At 37.3% G+C, this 24,501-nt stretch overlaps 1 protein-coding gene across 15 annotated transcripts; it reads left to right on the top strand.

The window, feature by feature from the left end:
- The first annotated feature begins 474 nt into the window (after positions 1–474).
- LOC137116824 (N-acetyllactosaminide alpha-1,3-galactosyltransferase-like) lies at positions 475–22,997 on the top strand. Of its 15 annotated transcripts, none has more exons than XM_067495612.1 (8): positions 5,561–5,579; positions 8,832–8,873; positions 10,921–11,054; positions 12,940–13,044; positions 15,784–15,864; positions 15,958–16,053; positions 18,680–18,817; positions 21,815–22,997. In XM_067495612.1, coding segments are annotated over exons 3-8 (1,107 nt in total). In that variant the 5' UTR covers positions 5,561–5,579; positions 8,832–8,873; positions 10,921–11,052; the 3' UTR covers positions 22,500–22,997. The 15 variants fall into 15 exon arrangements, with proteins under 15 accessions (XP_067351721.1, XP_067351726.1, XP_067351718.1 ...); XM_067495610.1 differs by lacking the exon at positions 5,561–5,579 and adding an exon at positions 5,669–7,522; XM_067495615.1 differs by lacking the exon at positions 5,561–5,579 and adding an exon at positions 5,669–7,522 and having other exon boundaries at positions 10,921–11,066.
- Positions 22,998–24,501: the final 1,504 nt, after the last annotated feature.

Here is a 24,501-nt window from a genome sequence, read left to right as displayed (position 1 = left end):
CTTTATTTTGGAATTTGTCTAGGTGTGAATTATTCATTATTTAAAAAATGTAATGCAATCTCATGGTGGTGTGTCATTGTTATATTGACAAGTATAAGCACACATGGACACACACATACAGATTTAAAGTTGTTTAAGTGGTTTATGAAAAAAAGCAGAAAAAAATATTGATGTATGATGATTAATTTGTTTGTGTGTGTGTGTACATATGTGCCAGGAAGGTGTCCAGAGAGTGCAAAATGCATAACTATAGTTATAAATGGCATGTGAGAGAAAATTTCAAAAATCTTGCCATAAGCTCAAACACAGCCAAAATAATCACCGAAACAAAAACAAAAATATTTGTGTAATGCCTGGGATAAAGCAGGGTAATCTATTGGAGGTTGGAGGTGGTTGGAGAGAATGGAGGTGGAGCTGATGGCTGCCACCTTTCTGGGAAACAAACGGGTGAAGTCATCAACTGTGACTGTTTACATGTACTTAAGTAACCAGGTAGCTGTAAACATGCAGCAGAAGAGTAACCTAATATCTCCTCCACTTTGGACTCATTTTGGAAGCCTGATCACGGATCATCGCTATATGCTTCTTCAGTTTTTATTTCACTTTTCTTTTTTGGGCTGTGTTCATGCTGTAGAGTGACAGTGGAGGGAGAGAGAGGAAAAGACAGAGGTGAGAGATACACGGCTGAGCCACAGGAGCCACACTGTATGAATTAAGGCGAATCTGCGAGGCAAAGCCACCTATTTGTTTGGTTTGGCTTTTCCCTGCAGATACCTAACTTTGTTAGGTACATTATCTGTCGGACTTGAAAAGCAGGTTGGATTATGAAAACGAGGCGGCATCGTCCCGTTATCGATCTCTCCGCTCGTTCACCTTTCCACTCAGCTGGATGTTCGTCTCTGCAGCCTTTTGTTACGCAATGAAAGGCGATAGGCGATGAGAAAACTGGTTACGCCTATACATTGAAAAGACATGTCAACTGAGAAATCAGCTTTGTAACCTGGTTACTGAAGTCCATGAAAAAGAACTGAGTGAAAGAGGAGGATGGGGGGCGGGGTTAGAGAAGGTATTTGAAGATGGCGCTGCTAACCTGGTTGTTTTCAGTTTTTGCCTTGTTGACACTTAGTTAACAGGGTGATGGCAAGTTCTGATCAGATTCATCCCAAGTATTAAACTTGTACCACTTTCTCTGAGAAGCCCTGCTTGTGGTGTATTGCTCACAGATCAGGTGAGTGAGCCAGGGATTAGGAGGTGAGGGACAGGAAGGCCTGAAAGACAAGTGTCCAGGTGGTTGCCAGCTTTGTGTGTTTGGGGAGTGGGGACCAGTTTCGGATCAAATGTAGTCAGAAGTGTAAGGATGTCCACAGCCTGGAGGTTGTCTATAGGTAGAACTGCATGTCTCCCAGGATGATGAGTGCCATCTTAAGGTAAATTGGGACAACAGCCTGTTGAGCTCATTGCAGAAGTTACCCAGGTAGTTGAACCACTGACACTGTTGTCCGTGGGAGGAATTGATGCTGTTCTGTCATGCCAGTACCTAAAAGGCTGACTGTATTAAAAGCTAGGATGAAGTTAGCCTTGTTAATTGCAGGCCCCCATGATTAATATCAAACTCATCTTCATGGCTTTGGTGGTTCAAAAGTGTAGATTTCCTGGGCTGTAACTAACACCCATCCATCCATTATCTGAACCACTTCCCCGTGTTAAGATTTGCAGGAGGAAATGCACGCAAGCAAAACAAATATGCAAACTCCACAAAGAAAGGCCATTGAGGACCATTGAAACACAGATGTCATAGATGTGAGGTGGCAGCCCTAACTCCCTCCAGCATTTTGCTTCCAAATGTAATTTGAATGTGTGGGAAAAAACATGTTTTAAAATATGGTGTAGCCTTTTAGAGGTTAGCTTTGGGATTAATTCATTATAAAATAGCTGTGCTGCCATTACTTTGCTGTTTTTTTGCTGTCATTACTTTACTAATTTAGTATCGGGTTACTAGAGTTATTATGCAGACCTGTTGGATGCATTTTTTTGTATATGAATTTATCCACATACAGCATCTTGCACACTTTAAGATTATGAAGACTTTGAGCCTATTAGGGCTGCACTTGACTATTTGAGTTGTGTGTGTTACATTGGGCTTAGTGTGTGTGTAGAGGCGGTCTTACTCAAATCTGATGTTCCAGCAAATACTCCACTCCGGAGATCGTTGTATGACGAACATTGAACATTTACTGTAGTTACTTCTCAACTTAGCCAATGACGGTTCAATTGTACATGCGAGTTTAAGTACAGTAATCTCACTCGCACATTCACAAACAGCTTCATCAAACAAGTTTCTCAAAGTATGGCTGAACTCACAGGACTCGCAGAATTCCTAGAACTCGGTACGAAACCGTGTGCCTCCACAGCTACACACTGAACCTTTTTCTTCTACCTTGTTGTGGTCCACACCACCTTATAATCAAACAGCAGGCTAATGTTGATGAACCGATCTGGAGGTGGAATGGGGGAAAAGCCTGCCGTTCAGACGGTGTCCTGTGTGTTGAAGCACCAAGTAACTTGCTTCTTTGCACGGAGCTACCTCCCGGGCTTCATGCAAATAATAATTCCAATTTATCTGAAAATCAATATGTTTCTCTAGGCCTATTTACTACATTCATCTTAACTAAATAAAATGGGCAAGAATTTTACATTCAGGGTCACCTCATTTGGGATTTCTGACATCAACAAAGGCTCAAAATTAGACATATGGGGTTAAAACTACACATGCAACCATTCAGATTTTTGATTCTGTGGTGCTGAAAGGTCCTAAATGTCTTTGAATTTGGGAAGCCCAAAACCTCTTCACTTCCTGTTAGTGGGCTTTTCTGTGTACATAATGAGGATGTGTTTGACAGAACTCACTGAATTGACCAACACAACAGAGCTGCTGATTCCAAGATCAGTTCAATTAATTGTACATAGATACAAGCTATTAAGAGGTGCACCAATTTTCTAAGAAGAAGACTGTCTCACTCAGCTGAGAGAAAACTGGTTTTGATGGTCAGGAACATCCCAGCTCTTATTGAAGTGTCTCTATATCCCAGTAGCCTTTGCGAAACATTTCTAACCAAGACAAATAAGTCTAGCTGACATGATTCAATCTTCCAAGTCGCCATATAAAACTGGCATAGCTTGAAACACTGAATTTGTTCATTAATCAAATATTGGTACCAAAGATGCTCGGTATAAAGACAAATAACCTGTACTGTAGGCCTGTATATAGCATGAGAAGATCAAATATTTGATTGTATGGTATTATTATTATTTTTTTTTTTTTTATGGTATAACAACATACTGACTTTGGCAAAAATTATTTTCCCAGAGCCAGTTTCTTTAAATACGGACGCTCCAGATTCAAAAGTAAAAACTGATCTTGATTAGACATTATGCAAACATTGTAACTTGGAGATTTTGAAACTGATGCTGAAGATCAGCTGGTGGTTTTACCCAAAAAGGTGTCTCACTATGTTGTGAGAGTGTTTGGAATTACTGAGACACTCAGTCCACTGGTTTTTCAGAATTTTTATAAAATAATATGTCTCATTTTTGGCTATAGAGTGGGAGCAGTGTTCAAATTCTGTTTCCCCTGTTTCTGCTACAGACAGCGTTCATACTGACAATGTTCCATTTGTTCTCTAAAAAGATTTAAAAAACATTTCTGTTTAAATGTCTTTTCTTACAAGTTATATTACAAGATGTGTTACATATTAGGAAACATTACATTAAACCGAGAGAAGACCAAAATAAAGCATGCTTAGTTTTTTGTCTATAGGCCCAGTGTTGCTAAAGACTTAACCTTGTTTTTCTTGTTAGTCACAGACTTATGCAAACAATTTGGACGTACTGTTATCTTGTTTTCAACTGTCTGGAAATGTCCCTGCATTAAAAGCAAATATGCAAAGACTTTTCAACAGCATTGTACACCAAAGGAAAGCCAACAAACTCACTTAGGCTGGGTGTGTTTAGAACAAAGGTTATTCTTTAGCTTTTTTGTGTTTCTTACTTAAGCTGGGCTCAAAAAATGTGCTGAAAAATACCACAGAGACACTGTAAGGTTAAGCTATAGCTAACACTACATCTATTACCAGTAAAGAGAAAAAACATCATTCTTAGCAGCAGAACTGCTTTTTTGTGGTTAAATGTAACACGTGAAAACGGGAGATTGCCGTGGTGTTAGGTGTGAGGTGGACGAGTAAGGGGGAGGGGAGGGGAGGGGAGGGGAGGGGAGGGGAGGGGAGGGGAGGGGAGGGGAGGGGAGGGGAGGGGAGGGGTGCTCATTCAGCCTGCTTGTTACCTTCTCAGAGGCCCCATGATTCTGATTAATTTATCAAATTAGATATATTTATTCCTTTTTAAAATTATTTTATTAAGCCTATTGTTTTTGTGCTTCTTATATGACAGTAGATAACACTTTTACTTAATTTATGCAACACCCTTTAAATGAATGATAGAATTTAAAAGTCATAATTTTCTTTAACTTGGATTTTTCTCCAATTTTTGAAACCCAAATAAGGGCAGTGTGATATAAACGTTATTTCCCCCCACACAGTTCTTTCTTTATTGAGGTAAACCTACTTTGGTATTTTACACAAGTAATATTATTTTATTTTATTCATGTATGATGAATTAAATGGCAGCATGATGGTGGAGTGGTTACCGCCTCACAACAAGAAGGCTTGCTGCCTGCGGCCTCGGAGCAGAGTTTGCATGTTCTCCATGTGCTTGTGTGCTTGTGTTTCCTCCAGGTACTCCAGTTTCCACAGTCCACATACTTGCAGGTTAGGTTAATTGGTGATTCTGAATTGCCCGTAGGTGTGAATGTGAATGTAACTCTCTCTGTGTTGGCCCTGAGATAGACTGGCCCCTGGGCCAACATCTGCCGTGGTGAATAGTTCAATGTGAGGACATTTTAATGCAGGCGATAATTGACCAATGTTAGAACATAGTCCTTTTAGCTTGCTGTGTAGCTTCGGACTGAAAACCGGACAATTTGTTTAAATTATAAATGATACAAATTCAAATAAAGGTCAATATCTTTAAATTTAAAAATACATGACCCTTATTTAGTAATTACACTGAAGTCTACACTGAAGTCTGCTTTTTAGTAGGGACTAGGATGCAGGAAAACAAGTGAGTGAAACGTGGAAGCAAAAAAAGGGACTTGGGATGAACCTTTAGTCCCTATCCACTAAAGATGCATGGAGGGTGCAAGAAAAATAAGTAAGCCGATTGGTTTAGTGAAGCAATTGCTGACCCGCTATCGAGTCGTTATCATTAAAAAAATAACAATTAATGTCGTATGCGTAAACGTTTAAGAAATGAAATGGAGTAAAAAGCACAGATATTTGCTATTAGATGTAGTAAAACACACAGCAGCAGCAGCAGTGCCCACACATCCCCGCCTTTCCCTCGCACCGAACTCCGTGTTCTCAGTTAGTTACTTGGCCACTTCCTCTCAGGATGCATCTGCGTTAGTGAAAAATTGACTAGTGACGTATATTGTTGCTCAGACCTAAACTACTACCACTTTTAAGGTGAGTCACTAATGTTTATCAGTAAACTTGCTCTCATGTGTCTGTAGCTCTTGTTCGGGGTGTGCAGGAAAGGACAATAATCTCTGTTTGTCCGGATCAACTACTTCTATATTTATGTTAAATCCAAACGAAACTGGACCTCTTCTTTTTCAATTCACAGTGTATTCGAGTGGGTTCATTATTGGGGATAATTCAGTCAATTACTGTTTATATTTCGAAGGGTTCTAAAATCCGAACATTTACAGGAATCACACACCAGAGTTTGAGTGGATATAGTCAAGTCATGCGCAAATTAACTTAGATGCTATGATCTTGATTTCAGATATTAATAAGATAAATAATCACTTAAAATCCTTCTTGCCTATAGGGCACCATAAATTCCATAAACGGCCCTGGTTTCGCTATACGTGCCAGTCCTGAGTGAGGACGGTGGATTTTAACAACTGTGTTAGAATTGGGCTGCAACATTCTGAAATCCGGATCTCTTGAAAAGTTATAGTGGCCATTAATAGACTTAGACTGACCTGGGTGTTGTGACTGGTTAACAAGCAAACATTTGATATTTTTATATCCAAGTTCCACGGGCTGTAGGTCCAAATTAGTCCATGAACAAAAAGTATAATGAGGTAGAAGAATCGACACCATGGAAACTTAATCTGAGCAAAAACATGAAGACTGGCTGTGCGTAAAAGCGCACCATTTCTGTCACCGTGAGAGTAATAGTGAGAACGCAATGATGCAGGGGTTGTTTGACTGTTGCATATATATGTAAAGTCAAAGCCAAGGAGCCGCCTTTGTATATTCTCCCTGAAAGCTGCGATGTTCGCAACGTAACCGTTTAAAATAATAACACACACGAGTTAAACTAACATTACAGTTGGGGATTGTATGAATAATGCTATACGCAAATAGTAAAACAAACAGTGTGAGCGCTGGGCCCTGTTATTGTAAGGGTGAAAAACCGCATCATGTTTCAAACACGTTTGGCTACTATATTTGTAGTTTTGATGGGCTTTGTGGAAATGCAGTCAGTGTCAATGCAGTCAGTCAGTCTCTTCCTGTTTTTGCGGGGTGGCTCTGCATTATGTTTTCCCACGTTCTGCACAAATTGTTTCAGGACCTCCCCTGTGTTTTCCGAATATGAGGCGGCGCTGTCCACTTCACGGTTTAAGCCATGTTGTGTATTATTTACAAAATGTTTAAACGTGTGTTAATGCAAATTCCGTGTATGGGTCAGACATTTTTACCAGCGAATAATGTTCGTATAACTTCACACATCACAACAATAATAGCAAAATGTGGGGGGGGGGGAAGATTGTTATTCATATTGTTATTCAAATATTGTTATTCAGAGCCGGAACCGCGAGTATCCACCCCTGATGCTCCACTCCTACGATCTTCACCATCCTCTTTAGTCGATTTACATGTACATCAAACCGCTTTACATATACAAATCAGCACATAAAACATAATAATAATAATAATTAAAAAACGCTCTTGGCGCTTCTCTGGTCGCAGTTTCTGTGCTGAAACTGCGCTGGTTTCATTCCAGATGCAGAATGACTACCTGTTAGTGACTCATTACAGCTTCAAAGCTTTTGTCGCTAACATGTGCTGAGCGACACAAGTATCGGGCTCATTCTTTCTCCGCCACTCAGCCAGTAAAAGCAGCGCGCTCTGGGGTTTTAACCGCTTTTCATTTGCATCCTGACTGGACGGAACACTTTCCAACTTTTTAGAATCTCAGATAGACACTGATCTCCGAATTGTTTTTTTTTTTTTTTTTTTTTTTTTTTTTTAGTATTATTTGTTGTTGTTGTTACTTCGTGCCTGTCTTCTACCTTCATGTTTTTTTTTACCTCGTGCAAAATCTGGCCCATCTGATTTGGGAACTCTGATGAAGTGTTTTTCTTAAATGACTTCAGCAGCCGTCCCGTTGTTTGGTAAGTGTCTCCTCTTTTCGGAAAGCCCGTGCATGTCTGTTGCTTCTGCAAACTCAAAGTAAATCAAAGACAGGATTGCAGCCGTGCCATTTGATAAAATCTCCAGTCTTTATCCTACTTAAGCTGAATATTAACATTTGTAGTCTCGATAAAAAACAACTAAAAAGTATTTACTTGTGTTAGACTAGTCTAAGACTAAGGTTAAATGTGGACTAACACATGAGGATAACGTGTCTTTGTGAAAAATTATTTGTATTGCTATGATCTGTATGTAAGGGTTAGCCATTTTCAATTTTACAATACAACATATCGAAATAGAAAGATGCATGTGACGTTGCACTGAAGTAATCATGGTAAGACGCCCTCGAACGCCGTGTTGAAGAGGAAGTTGTGGTGAAAAGAGAGTTGCAGAAGTGGCTGACAGCAGGACATTCTATTGGCCCAGTTAACATAAGGCATACATACTGTGAGAAGGAAATTAATACATTTACAATCATGTCAAAGAAAAATACTCCAAAATAATATGTAGTTTCTAGCAGATAAATGTTCACCTGTGTATTCACCACATTGTAAAGTATTCAAAGTATCTGTATGCAAATTAGTCCTACCTTCTCAACAAAGGTTCTAACAAACCTCCACAAATTACAAAGTATTAAAGAAGAAAATAATAAAGAAGAATAATTACCTGAACACTTTAGTAAACAAATGATAACAATCAAATCTGATTCTGGAATGAACTTTAGTTATGGTGATGTGGGTGGTTAACAACACAGCCCTATAGAAGGAATCAATGCTCCACCGCTGTTCAACTTTAAAGAGTCTTAACCACCACCTTTGTTATTTTCAAATGTAAACTGATAGTTGTGTTGAAATGATAGTATATGGAGCAAGTGTTTGGTTTGCAAAAAGCCTACAGCTGTAGGATGCTGTAGGATCTGAATTACTCATTATATTGCAGTGCTAATAAAAAAGACAGTGTGTGTAAGAAATACAGTATTATAAGCAGGTAAAAGACTTGGTTTTAAAGAAAGTTTTACAAAAAGTGTTATTCATTTACTAACCAGGATATTTATTTTTGTAATTGTGAAGTGGTTAAACTTGTGTACCACGTTCCACCTAAAAACTTGCTTAGGGTGTCATTCATGACCTGGTCAGATTAAAATAGGGAGAGATGACGTCCGCATTTAGATATAGTAAGGTCTGTAATTCATTTTATATATATTAATACAAAGTTCAACAAAGTGTACAATGTGCAGCAGTTATAGAAGCTTTAATCTTTGTGAACTATTTTTCTGTTTTTTTCTGCCAGCTGTGCTTCTTTCAAGAAGAATCACCATCAACTACACCGAATGTGTGTATTTCACGTAATTATTTAATGTGTTTTGTCTGCGATGATAACGTGGGACTCCTGTGTAGGACAGTGGTTAAGGACTGCCCATTTCAGTAAAGAAATATGTTTTATCATGGTAGAAATGGTTTTATTCAAACTACTTACTTTCAGTTGCACCTAAAAATAAATTTTGTCCAAATGAATGGTTTAGTAGACACAATTACATAATTACAACTACACACACTTTGGTTACAAAATAAATGTTCAGCCCTGCTGAACACTGACTGCCGTTATTTCAAAGAGGCTTTTTTGTGCATTATTTCTACCTAAATGTGTGTGTTGTGATCGTAATATTAGAGCTAAATTCTGCAGTTTGAGCTGCTGTGTGCTTTTACTGTCACAATCTTGATAATGTTCACAGTCTCACATTCTAGTGTCAGAATTCTTTCCGTGTGCTCAGTGCTAATGACAGTTAGTGGTTTGGCTATCGGCAGTACACAGCTGTCTCTTCAGCTGCTGCTTTTGTAATTTGCCCTAGAATGAATCAAAAAGAATGAAAATTTGTTGGCCCCATCACCCACGTCCTTCAGGATCCCTAGTAGGGACAGTTACTGTACAGTGTTGCGTGTCAGCCATATCCCCATTCCACACACTTGAGTTTAACTGTTGAGTTGATCTGGGACATCTATAACTTTCCTAACTCAGGTGTCAGGTACAATGTGAGTTTGTCATCACACTTCAGCAAATGGATAAAACTACTAATCTGTCTCACATATCAGCTGCAACGGCCCTGGCCACAAGTCTATGCAAAACATTGCCAAACTCCTCAGCTGTCTCCTCAACTAACCTACTCCACCCACAAATAAGGCAACACTGAGTAATAGCTGCTTTCACAGGTGTCGAATAATATTTTCTTTTAAAAGAAATGACATTATTTTTATGTACAGTCCCAGACAGCAAAAAGACGATGAGTTAGAATTTAGCAGACAAAGTAGGTTTTTTTGCACTTTCAAATGTCGTGCTATATATATATATCTTGTCTACAGACCTTTGGACTAAAAACGCAGAGTCCAAAGGTCTACATTAAACGGTTTAGTGGTATTTCTTTTAACATATAGCCTGCTATCGTCTTGATCCCGGTCCTGGACTTGATTTTGCTTTTGATCTCTGGCCTCCTCTGCCCCCTGATTTACTTGCTCTCACACCCTTTCAGTGACATTCTTACACTTGTTCCCTCCCTTGCTCTGGACTGGTTTTACCTCTAACAAACCACTCAATGTAGAAGATAAAACTGTGACTCTCTAGAGAAAATACATGCTGAACATAAAAATGTAGAACAGCTTTGATGTAGCTGGACACATCCTTAACACAGAAGTGTTAATACATAGTTAAACAAAGTGTACAACGTGCAGCAGTGATAGAGGCTTTAATTGTAGTGCTGACATTTATGTTTTCTTCTACTCTGTTTGTCCAGATTTACTTCCTGTTTCCTGTTATTTCAAAGTTCCAAATTCTCACTACCTGTCCTATAGTAATTTCAGCCAATTCATCAGTCCTGATTATTTTCAGCTGTACCCCTGCCTATTTAAATCCCCAGTTAGGTTCACTCATTGCCAAATCTTTGGCAATTAGTGCAATATTTTTTTTCCCATGTGTAAAGGGAACCCTAGCTTCCTTCCTTTTGGTAAATTTCTCTGGTTCATCATTTTATATTTAGGTCTGTATTTTGCTCCTTCTGGTTTCTAGCACTATCTTTCCTATATTTCCCTAACTTATGTTCAGTATTCTTGTTAGTTTTTTTGGTGTGTGTGTGTGTGTGTGTGTGTGTGTGTGTGTGTTAACCCTATCCTGCTAGAAAGCAAAGTGAGATTAAACTGGGTCTGAAGCTCTGTAACTAACATTGGACATTTTATCAAAAAGAGCAAATTCTGTAACGGCATTCCAAAGAAATGACTGTTTGAATCAAGCACTCCCCAGTTAATGTTTTATATGGGCTTAAATAACTTTTTATCAATTTTGGTCCGTTTTATAAAGTTGTATTTGATTGCCACACTTTATTGTCCAGCAGAAGGCCACGTATGCCAGAGCGCAGGGTGATTGAGCACAACCATCCACCATGTTTACCTTCCTTTAAATCTGTTCCAAATGATGGGAGTGCCGCAAAATACCCACACCCCCACTTTTGTCAATTCCTCCTTCAATGTGAGCTGGCAGGTGAGCTTTATGCATGTGGCATCACCAATTTGTCCTGTTCTGATGCATAAAAATGCAATGGCATTCTTTAAAAGTAAGCAAAGCTTTGTGTGTAAATTAAAAAACATACACAGAATATATAACGATTGACAGATTATGGGTTAGTGCTACCCATGCTAGTGCTCACATCTGTTCACATCAATTGAATATAAATCCATGATATTCAGTGTCCATTAGGCATTAGGTTTGATGTTGTTACACAGGACACATGTCACATTATGTTCAGACTGGCCAGTTACATTAATTTTAAAGATATTTACTGAAAATGGGGGAACAAAACAAATTAATTTGCAGTGTAGTTGTTTTGAAAAATAATGTTTAGGTGTTTCAAGTTACCACTGAGTAATAGAAGACAGGAATTACAGGAATTTCTTAACAAAATCTGCTGCACTGGTACTTAAAAACTGGTCAGGCGGGTTTTGAGTTAGGCCGTTGGCCAAAGTTAAAAATTACTGACAGAGTAGGTCATTTGACACAATTGTATTTGTCTTAGTGTTTTGACATTTGTCCATCTAAAACTGATGGTTTCTTTCACACAGTTTGCACTTAGAGAGACTTTAGAGAGTCCACTGTTTATAGCTGTAAAAGTTCAACTGTGCCTCTGGCTGGGTTAGGGTTGGCATTGGTGCTGCTTCTGTGTTCATAACACAAACGGGAAGTAAAAATAAAAACACACAAATTTAGTGTTTCTGATAATAACCAACTACTAATGCCTTTGGTTTGTAGTGTCCCTTTATACATTTCCTTTTGCATGCTTGTACTAATGGTGTTCCAGACTGACTATCTGTATAACAAGTTGGACTTTGAGTCTTTTTTGTGAAAAGATCTATGGCTGACAATTTGCAGTAGCTGCAGCTACACAGATGATTTTTATCTCTTTCATTATTTTTTCCTGGTGTACACACCAGGAAAACACCAGAACACATGAACAAGTGTTCTCGGTTAATTAGTCCAGTAACATTTTTTTTTTTTTGCTGTTTATACCCATTAAACAAAAGAGATATAACTTTCTGACAAAGCAAGACTAGGTTTTACCACATTTCCAGTGAGTATGTGTATATATAAAGCTAAAGTAACTGGCGAGTGACTGTAGCCATATAACATGCCTATAAATTCTTAAAATGTCAATATTGCTTTAATGTTTGCATAGGAAGATTGTTTAACACTGAAAGAATTTTGGCTAATTGTGACAAATTTTGGTCTGGGCAGTACTACCTACTCCAAGTATCTTTTTGAATGTCTTCGTCTGTTATTTAACTAGCTAAAAGTTAAACGGGCATTTAAGCACCACTGCACACAGTGAAGAGTACAACAGCTACACTCCCTATTAATATCCTCCTGTTGAGGTGAACCAAACATTATTGGCAGATGCCACTTTACACATAAACATGCTTTCTGAACAGAAGATTGTTACTCATATATATATATATATATATATATCCACATAGCTTCTTAAACTAGTAAAAATTATTTCATTTAAATATGTATATATGCTGTGCTCAAAAACAATGATTACAGAAAGCAACAAGGTTCTTGCTGCCTTTGTGTTTGTGTGGACCCAGTTGAATAGCACAGGTGAGATAAATTTACAAGTATACCAGCAGCTGTCACGTCTGTCTGAGGTACAGGCTGAATTTTAGTTCCAATTTCCCTCCTATGTTGGACAAGCTTTACATGACAAACAACATGAGAAGGGGGATAATCTTTCTTTCCTTTGCCAGAAATAATGAGATACACTGTGAAGCACAAAGGCAAAACATCTGGTTTAACACAATCTGTCAAAACTGTTTTAATGATGTTTGCCTAACTAACTGTCATTTTTATTGCCTTCCAGGTGTTGTATCATCCAACATCCAACAAAACGTCCTCATAATTTCTCCTACCATCAAGAATTTCTTTTCATGAAAATGAGTATGAGAGAGCATTCTACACCAATGAGGTATTCTGCCATTTACAGTATATTTCAGGGGTCTCCCAATGGGGAAGGTATAGCAATAGAAAAAGCTCAGTTTACTTAAACCACATATTTTTTCCTGTGGTAAGAGGAAATCATTATTTTCTAATAGTCTATGTTTTTATTTTCTATTATACAGTTTTTAATTGATAAACTGGATAAAGATAACAATAAAAGAGTAACTGCATTTAAGCAACCCAATCTCATATGAAATTGTACAATAGCTACATTGGTCCACAACTCACAATATGGGCTGTAAAATTTTAAGATACCAATGGTATTTTTGCCTATTCTTTTCTATTGGCCTGCACATTTGTTGTGAGACTTTCTGGCAGCAAAAGTAACAAAAATGGTGGACATTTCTTACAGTTACAGTGGAATATGCAATTTTTTAAAACATTTTTTGCCATTAAAAGACATTTGAAATTGTTTCTAGTGATAAATATAGAGCTTATTTTTATATGTTTCAAAACGTGTAGTTAATTAGTTGTGACGAGCATTTCACCAAAAGGAACGCCCGTGTTAAGTCACTGTAACATTAAATATTACAATGTTTAGGGACCAAAAGAAAGAACAATCTGTCATTTGTTTTATCAGTCTGTGTAGGCTTCAAGAGAATATTCTCTATGGATAACTATTACATAAGAAGGAAGACATTTTTATGTTATGAAGCTAATAGAAAAACATATATTTATTGTGCAGTTCATTTTATTCTTTAAAAAATATTCAAAACATTTTAACATTTCTAGCAAGAAATATGCAGTTTATTTTTATAATCTCCATTCAGTGATTGTATAGGATTTTTGGTTTATTAGGTATTACAAATTGTGCCAGAAATAAGGAGAATGTAAGTCTATATAACATGTCTTAAGAAAAGTCAAATTAATCATTGAAGTAGTAATTCTTATTCATGATAATTCAAAATAATTACATTTTTAAAATACTGCATATTCTATATGTCCAGCATGTAGGCTATTAAAAGGAAAAAAAATCTAGTTAAGTTTATTTACAGTACAGTGCTACATATAAGACAGTAATTTCCCTTGTTAATAATCATAGGGATTAAAGATTAAAAAAAGACACAATACTGGAAAACTGTCCCCTTTTCATATTTGCTTATTTTAATTTACTTATTTATATTTTAATTACATATAGAACTTAATTTCCCACTGAATGATCATAGTTAGGCACTTACATATTTTCTGTACTTCATACTTCATTTCACACTGATGTATGCTAAAAATAAAGTCACGTATAGGTGCTACTGTGGTGAGACAATACACAATACAGAGTTTTTTTAGAATTACTGTCATGCTAAAGAGAAAAAACAACACATAGTCAGTGAAACTTGATCTGGAAATCAGTTGTACACACCACTCACAACACAATAGTCATGGAAATCTAACAAAATGTCACTTCTTAAGATGGTGCTCATCTCTTGAACTTAGCATGGATGTCGGTGGGGCTGAACCATCATACCCCAATTTCCTACAATTGACAGCTATTACTACTTGCACTTTTTTGCCATTTCATCACACTGCATTCAAAAAATGAGACCAGTGCAGACCAGCTCTAAGGTGCTTAATTGGAAAAAATGATCAGTGTTGAATAAGGTCCTCACTTCACATACTAACATGCACACATTTTTAGACTGACTATATATAGTGTGTGTATGTGTGTGTGTATTGTGCATGTGTTCATAGTATTCCTGAGTTTAGCAGTCTGAATAACCTGTTGACTCTCAGCTTGATGGATGTGTCTCTGATGATTCTAAATACATTTACATTTAGTCATTTAGCAGATGTTTTTATCCAAAGTGACTTACAAGTGAGGTACAAGGCAAGTGTGAAAAAGAGCAGAAAGGATTTTTTTTTTTTTTAAACAGATTTAAGTGCATAGAAAGTGCACAGAAAAATAGTTTCCCTGGTGGTCATAAGAGTCTGTGGCTGCGGTGGTTGGGGTCCTTGATGGTTTTTCCAGCTATCCTCATGCTCCTCTGGGTGTAGAGGTTTTGCATGGATGGCAGTTTAGACCTATTGGTGTGCTGGGCCACATATGGGCAATATTAGTAATTCTATAAGAGCATAAGTTGTAACTGGGTGCTGCTAATCATCAGCCCTTGATCATCAGCAGGTCTATTTCTAGCTTCTTTCCTGTTGCTGAATTTGGGTATTTTGTGGCATGGCACTCAGGGTTTATAATAGTCATGGCTTCTTTTGTTATAAGCAATCTCACTATTAGATTTACTTAATGTATGTTATATAATAAAAACGATCTTACTGGATTCCTACAACGAGCATAAGTTGAATCTCATATGCTAATACAAATGACATCAGAATGCTAATAAAATGAACTTCTTCTAGTCCCCAAAAACTGCAATATTCTGTGCTACAGTGGCTAAAATCAGTTGCAGGCCATTTTTTGAACTCCTTGTGCTTTGTTGTGTTGTTGGACAACACATCTTGGACAAGTTGTGTTGCCACACATACTCGTCGAAGATGGTGTGGTGTTCGATTCCTGTAATTGTCTGGCAAAATGCTTGTAATGAATAAACCAAACATCCTATACCTTCACTGAACAAAAATGTAGCGCTGTTGTGCGACACAGATCTGAACAGAGCCGTAACATAGTGTATGTATTTAAGTATTTAATATAATATGTTATGTTTTAACAGCATTCTTTTCTATTTTTGTTGTTTGTTCGTCTACTTGTCCATCACACCAGTGGGTTCATTACCAAGGGAAAGGGAGTTGTACTTTTCTGCTGTCTGCTCATTATTTTTATCATTTATTCTCAATATTTAAAGTAAGTATCGAAGTATCAAGTTTCTCCTTATTGCTTTTAAACTCTCTGGATGCACAAATTACAGTTTCATGATAATATTTTTTCTAATTTTAGATATATGACAAGCTTCTTCTCTGTGGGAAACCTGACAGCGACTACTATAGGAAAACCAAGAGTGAAATTCCTTTTGAATGAAACACTCAACTTTGGGTAAGAGATTGAATCCTTTGGTTCTATCTCCATAAGTTCAGATGTCATGCCAGTTTATTTTTATTTAAATATCTACTAGCATTATTGTCACAATCAATTAAACAAATGAGAAAACAATCCCAAAATGGCAAGACATCATAATATACATTTTAGTATGCCAGCATGTGTATTTTGTAATTATGGGATCACCATTTCACTGACACAACCACAATGACTTCGCCGTGCAAATATTGTTCACGCTAAATAATGAGGAACTTACTGGCCAACACACAAATGGACACGGCTTTGTTATTTGTTTAGTTTGTTTCTTCCCACCCTATTCTATATTTCCTCATTTCAAATGAACCTCTCTTCCTGCTTGTTTATTTTAGCGAGGTTCTGCGGTTAGATCCTCACCCTATTTTGCAATTCATTCTAATTCCATAATCAGTCCAGTCGCTCAAGTTTTTCTGACTGCTGTTTCCTAGCTGTGCTTTTTACATCTCTTTTTATCCTATTTTGGAGGACCTGTATGTTCTTCTTTGGTGTCCTCTGGTGTTTTAATTTCTGTCTCTAAGGTTTCCTCCCCATATTACCTAAGTTCAAATATCTATGCACCATCTCCACCTTGTCAGCTTGTCTTATGTTAAGAGTAAGTTACCAGACTTAATTTCAGAGTAACTTCATGTTAAAACTTGTCCTGCTCCTTGTTAAAGTATCAAGATAAATAACAAGCTACTTTATAAATAGCCAAAAGGAAATTTGATTGTTGCAGTAGCCATTGCAACAGATGGTTAGAGACTTAAACGTAATGATTGTTGTGCGACAATGAAGAACAATGTTTTCCACATTGACTTCAGTTGCATCTTCATGTCTGAATGTCCTCCAGATGAAAAAAACCTGTGGTGAATATCTGAAAGGACTTGCATGCTTTGAGAATTTTGTCTGATGCTGTGCTAAGAAAGAAGCCTCTCATAAACTACTACTAGCTAAAGTTTGTGTTCAGCACAGCTCCTGGATTCCATGAGTCTCCTGCAAATCTATAACGTCTTTTAGATTTCTGATAGTGTCTGGAGTTTCTGAAGGTGTCGCTGAAACTGCACTGTTAAAGGAAGGCAGGTGTTGCTCTGGAGGTCAGGCCTCCGGAACTGCAGCCCTGCACACTGGATTCAAATAATTAGCACTTGGTTGTCCAGGGATAGAAGCGAGCAGGGCTGCAGCTGTTGAGGCCCCTAGTTCACACTACAGTATGTTTGTATGTTATCTTACTCTACAATGGCAACTATCATCAGTCCAAATCTCCTAATAACCCTGCTACTGCCTTAATTTCCTCCATGCTCACTATGTATTTTGTGGACCATTTATCCTGTGCTTCTTCTGATGTTTGGACTCGGGCTTTGGACTCTTTTATGTTTGTTTCTTCACCATAGGCTCATACAGTTAACACTGTAACCTTGTCGCCACTTTCACAACCTAAGTCATGTCAAAAGTAACCTACCTGGCTTCATTTCAAGAGTAACTTACTTCATGTTTAACCTTCCTCTTACGTTAGCTTTCTGTTACTATCTCTTGTGTTAACGGGTCGGTTCTGACCCGTGTCTTGAATCAGCCATAAATTACCCTCAAAACAATTATTTATCATCCAATTTGTTTCTTACCTCTTGGTTACCTTGTTAGGCTTCCTTATTAAAAAAAAAATGGTTTAAAGATTTTTGGTGTGGCTCCCTCAACCTTTCTTTTGATTTATAAAATTATATAAAAAATAAAAGGCTGTTATATTACCTAAAAGTGTTACAACACATCTTAGGATGTGGTGTAAGTTTCAACTTGTCCCTTCAGGGGTTTCCACACCGAAACATGTTCCACAAGTTGATTTGGCATGAGTTTTCTTTGCCACAACCCTCCCATTTTATCTGCTCTTGTTGGCTGTGTGGGGCCTTCCACATCCCAGCCCAATGCTCTACCTCTACCCATTGATCTACCAGGCTGCCCACTAGTTTATATTAATAGCTAATAATAATAATTATAATAATAGTATTATTGTTATTACTGACTTTTGATTTTACCATAATGTACCACACTAAAAGATGTTTACCATTTAACCAATCGATTTACATTTACATTTACATTTAGTCATTTAGCAGACACTTTTATCCAAAGCGACTTACAAGTGAGGTACAAGGCAGCAAAAATCTAAGTCAAGGAGAAAACATCAAAGCAAAGTCCTATCAGAAAAGTGTTCACAGTTCACGAGATACAAGTGCAAGAGAGCAGAAAGGTTTTTTTTTTGTTTGTTTGTTTTTTTTTGTTAAGAGATTTAAGTGCATAGGAAGATGCGGAAGAGTTCAGTTTTCAGCAGTTTTTTGAATAATGGGAGAGAGTCAGCTGAGCGTGCAGTGTTTGGTAGCTCGTTCCACCATCGTGGGATCATGCGCTGATCGATCATGCTGATGTGATTACAGACTTCTAAGGGCTTTTATTATTGTCAATGTTATTATTGTTATTAGTTGTAGCAGTACAAATGCCGGACACACAATGTTTCACTTCTAGATTAAATTCATGACCATAATGCAATGAACCAACTCATGTGGCTACTTCATTAAATATAATCTTTTTATATATTTTATAATATTTTTATTTATTTCAGGGCCAGACCACAGGTTCAGACATACACATCTTGGAAAGCTCCTATCATCTGGGAGAGGATGTTTGATCCTAATCTATATGACCAAAGTCATGTCCAGCACCAATCATCTGTGGCCCTTACTGTGTTTGCTGTTGGCAGGTTTGTTTCTCCATAGACTATTTAGTCTGAAACTGAAAACATTAGACTTTGAATTATTCTTATTACAATAATAAATACAGATCAAGAAACCATACTAGAACACTGGCCTGACATTTGAGCCCAATTGGATAATTTTGTTTTGTGGGCTAACAGGGGTGAAGGAATTCTTGTTCTTTGGTTTTTCCTTCACTCTCCCTCTGTGATACCTTATCTATTTATGCATAAATAACCTAAACATAGTCAAATTATCACCGTCAAGTTTTAAAACCAGATTAGAGGAACAAATAAATACACACTTTTTAATTTATTGCAGAAAATGATTCATTATTAAGTGTGTGTGTGTGTGTGTGTGGAGGTGGTGATATCAATTCAATATCATTATTCAATTCATATAATATAGTTATCAGGTCAGGTGTAGCAATGGGAGTTATCAATATATCAAAATAATGTAGCAAACATGCACATTATTAATAATTAACTTATCCTTGTTATAAGGCACTGGATCAGTTATAATAGATGATCACTCTGTTGAAACCTGTTAATTATTAATTTCCCAGAGCAAATTAATTGGTCACATATCAAATGTCTTCTATCACCGAAGGAATACAAAACATCACCTGACATGAGTAAATGAATATTTATTGACCTAACAACTAGTATAATAAATGTAGAGGATAAATAGTTGAGAAAATATACAGATGAAAGAATAAACAGTTTTAAATGCTTAACGTTGTGTAGTGCACACAAGGCTGCAGACAGAATCCTGCCCAAAGCAACAAAGTTACTGTTATCCTGGTTCCCAGAACAAGGAGAGTGGACCCCTCCTTTCCTGGATGATGTCTTGGAAAACATAAATAAACTTTCTGTAGCTGAACATGTTCCTGTAACATGTAAATGCACAAGGACACTGAACCCCTAACTTTAAATGTGTAAATTATCAACACTCTCCTACAAAAGGACAACACTGTGATTCCTTATGAAAACTTGGATGATAGGACTTTCTCCTAGTCATAAAACCATTAACCGTTGCCACAGGAAGAGACTTTAATTTGGTGCAAGTCCAATATGTCCTAATCTTCATGAAGCCTGAATAACAAGTTTCCATAATAGATTTCATGATGTTCGAGTCCGACTGGAATTCTATAAAAATTTGCAAAGATAGTAATTCATTAGAAAAAATGATTAATGCCTGATGGATCTACAGTGCCACCCACTGGTAATTCTGTTCATTTTATTCATGTACCACTTGTTGATTAATCTGGGCTTTAACCCAGTTTAGATTTTGTAATGTTTTGAAATATATATATATAATTTTTTATATTTTAATTTTTATATATATTTTGAAATATATAATTCTTGTATTTGATTTTATACCACATGACCTAATGCAGACTTGGACTGAGCTCCATGCGGACAGTGAATATGTAGTGTTTCTGCTCATATGTTGTGTGGATTTTTTTTAAGGCCAAACAATTCCACTCTGCCTATAGGAAATTGTGGTTTGTTTAGTTGACGTTCAGTGAACTTCTTCTATGGTGACAAACCATACTTTTGCTAATTATGCCTTCATGGAGTTTAACATTTAACATGCTCAGTGAGACCTGTTGGGTCTGAGATGTAGCTCTTCTCTAATAGAATTTAAAAAGACTTTGAACATGACCGTGTATACTTTGAAACTATAAACACGAACAGCACAAGGTACAATGGTAGCCCTTACTTTAACAGACCCCTAATTACCAAACAGACTGGTTAGAATGTGGAGAAAACAAAGTTTGAAATGTGTATTTACCTTTGAGATACCACAGCTGAAATACTAAGAAAAACCTCAAATTTTACACATCTAGTCAACTAAGAACATTATAGTTATATATAAACACCTTTATGTTTATGTTGGCAATAACTCTGGTACAATTGTGTACTTCCTAGAAAAGTGAGCGAAGTGGTCCACTGGGATGATATGGTGCTATGAGATCTTCTATATATGATGGAGCCTGACCATTCAGAGCTTTATATGTAAGAAGCAGGGTTTTAAATTCTATTCTAGATTTTATGGGAAGCCAATGGAGAGAAGCTAGTGAAAGAGAAATATGATCTCTCTTGCTAATTCCAGTCAGCACTCTTGCTGCAGCATTTTGGATTAATGACAGGCTTTTTAGGGAGTTACTGGGGCATCCTGAAAGTAGGGAATTACAGTAGTCCAACCTAGAGGTAACAAATGCATGGACTATTTTTTTTGGCATCACTTTGAAACAGGATTGTCCTCATTTTCGCAATGTTCTGTAGGTGCACAAAGGATGTTCTAGATATTTGTTTTATATGTGAGGAAAAGGACAAATCCTGGTCAAAAATAACTCCAAGGTTCCTTGCAGTAGTAATGATACAGTAATGATATAGTTAGACAGAATAGATTTTTAGGCCCGAATACTATGACTTCAGTTTTGTTTAGAAGTAAGAAATTGTGGGACATCCAGGCTTTTATTTCTTGTAGGCATGCTTGAAGCTTGATTAACTAATTTTTTTTTTTTCATCTGGTTCCATAGACAGATATAGCTGGGTATCATTAGCATAGCTATGGAAATGTATGTGTTTTCTTATAATGTTGCCTAAAGGACACATATAAAAAGTAAAAGGTATTGGTCGTAACACAGAGCCTTGTGGAACTCTTTGGCTAACTTTTGTGTGCGTGGAAGGTTCATAATTAAGATTAATCATTATTTTTTAATGCTTCAGCAACTAGTACTAGGTAGTTGAATACAGTACACATGTTCCTGTTTCTGATCAACCTCTTTCTGCGGCCACAATAATTGCATAAATCTGACAGTGCTTTTGCTTTTGCAGCCAGATTTTCCTTTTCAGTGTGTTTAGACTGTGTATGTATGACAGCTGTCTCAAAGTTAAAACTAACTAACTATAACTATTATTATGGTGCAGTATTTTCATTTCATCATCAGTGACTAAAAGTCAGTTGTTTTTTCTTTCTGTGTGTCTCTACCTAAGGTACCTGGATGCCTACCTCAACACATTCCTTATCTCTGCAGAACAACATTTCATGCTGGCATTACCAGTGACATATTATGTATTTACCGATCAACCAGAGAAGGTACCAAACATTAAACTTGCACCTAAGCGAAACATGAAGGTTATGAAGGTTGAAAAGCACTCCAGGTGGCAGGACATCTCTATGATGCGTATGAAGACTATATCAGAAGCTATAGAAACTGAAATTCGTCACCAATTCAAATATGTCTTCTGCTTTGATGTGGATCAGGAGTTTAAAGGGAGATTTGGCACAGAAGCTCTTGGGGATTCTGTGGCTTTGCTCCATGCCCACTTTTACAAACTTCCAAAGGATATGTTCACTTATGACAGAAACCCCAAATCCAAAGCCTTCATGGAAACAGGAGATTACTACTATCACGCTGCGATCTTTGGAGGATCCTGGGACAATGTCAAAAAATTGGCAGACGCTTGCTATCTGAGCATCATGGATGACAAAATAAATGATGTGGAGGCACTCTGGCATGATGAAAGTCACCTCAACAAGTACTTTTGGCTTCACAAACCAAGTAGGCTGCTCTCCCCCGAGTACTGCTGGGACCGGAGTATTGGTAATAATCGTGACATAGAAGTAACCCGGCTGATATGGGCACCAAAAAATTATGTAGCACTTCGCGATGCATAGAATGACCAATAACGACATCACACTACAACAACAGATTCCTCAGTTCAAGTGCATCTGACCAGAAACATTTGAGATTCGATGAAGTATGGAGCAATGAATCTGTTTTTAAACCACATATAAAAGAAGAGATGGGAAGGTTCCGTCTGTGATGGGACTTAAAATAACTCATAGCTAAACACTTTACCAACTTCTGTGGGACTTCTGCGTAACATTTATTGCCTAAACATACCTTTATCTATTAAACTAGGGGACTTTTGAATATTTGGGAAAAGGTTATGACTGTTGAACTGTGATTTTTATATTTAGATATGCTGCACAGATATTTCCTCATTCTACAAAATATATTTTTCCCTAAATTAATTAATTATCACTTCAATTAATTAAGACAGAGACTTATTTTTGTTTTTTGTTTCTCGACATACTGTATATGATCAAACAATGTCTGCATTACAATAAACTATTTCTATGGAAATGTACTCAGTACCTTTGATCATACAATCTATACTGATTGTTGTCATTTTTTGTAATATATAAGTGTTTTGTATTGAACTTAATACACACACAGCAATTATTTATTTTCAAATTCAGTCGGCCAGGATTCAAACGGATCACCTGTGATGGAGCAGTGTGATCCACTCCATCATTGTGCTGCCATGTCTTAGACACATTACAAATCAATATAATTTCAGCGTTAAACATTGATACAGAGACAATGACAACATAAACAATGGCGGCTGCACAGTAACAGAGAGTGGCCGAGTTGAAGCAGTGATACAAGGAAACACCATGATTTATGTATTTGCTCATCCAGTCAGTTGATGCTGAGTGTTACCATAAAGAGAGACACTGCGTCTCCCACATATCATTAGGATTCATTAGGTTCAGAGTCTTTAGCTGTATTGAGTCAGCTATTCAGCTGCTTAATACATTTTAAAACGGCTGCTTGAGGAAAACGAGCCGGGCCTCACAAAGACACCGTGGTTTTTTTACAATGCAATTTGAAAGAGAAGCTTATGGCTGCGTTTGAAGATATTTTGTGCTTGTAGAGTAAAAATTAAAGAAGAAAGAGTAGTTTAGAGACATTTTCCTCCCCTGTGACGTAGCTGGTCCCACACAGATAAAGTCTATAATCTGCTCTAATGATTCAGACTTGACCTAAACTGTACAAAAAGTATACAGTGAAAGATGTCACCATACGTGCACACACTGTAATAGTAAGCCAGTTCTATTAGTGTCAGCTCATTCCTCCTTTCAGTTTTTCTTTTCTTTTTTTGTCCTTTCGGCTTATGCCATGAGTTCAGGGTGGCCACAGCAGATCATTGTCCGCAAGTTGATTTGGCACAGTTTTTACGCCAGATGCCCTTCCTGACGCAACCCTCCCCAATTTCTACCCTGCTTGCACACACCACACCTTTTATTTTCATATACTTTGAAAATAAAATCAGATTGACAGTACGATTATAGAGGAGATACAATGAATATTCATAGTCTTTAGTGGCACTGCCACTGCTGTCTTACAAAAGGGAGGGGGAGAATATGTAAACAGGGTCAACGACACGCAAAAGTACTTTGGATAAAAGCATTTACCACTTACTGTTCAAAAGGTCCCCATCACAAATAGCGAGGGCTTTTCCATGTGGAGCTTGTATGTTCCCCACATGTTGGCTTTCCTCACACACTCCACAGGCAGTCAGGTTAATTGGTGACTATACACTGTAGAGTCTACAGTAAAACTGCCCATAGGTGTGAATATTTGCACGTCTCTGTATGTCAGCCTGGCAGCAATACTTCTACAATACAGTAGAAGGTTCACTGGAGACTTTAAGAAATTCACTCAGTTCATCCATCTCAAATCAGACTCAAAACCTACCTGTTCAAGATCACCTACTCACCTACTCACTATATCGTTCTGAAGTCAACTTCAGAATAACCATGTTCACATTTTGGAAAGAGAAGATAAATGTTATGAGAGAAGAGTAAATGAAGGCATATGCTCACATGG

The sequence above is a fragment of the Channa argus genome, chromosome 2 (genome assembly GCF_033026475.1).
Source record: "Channa argus isolate prfri chromosome 2, Channa argus male v1.0, whole genome shotgun sequence".
NCBI lineage: Eukaryota > Metazoa > Chordata > Actinopteri > Anabantiformes > Channidae > Channa > Channa argus.
Note: the sequence above shows the minus strand (reverse complement) of the source record. Positions and strands in the feature narration are given on the sequence as shown.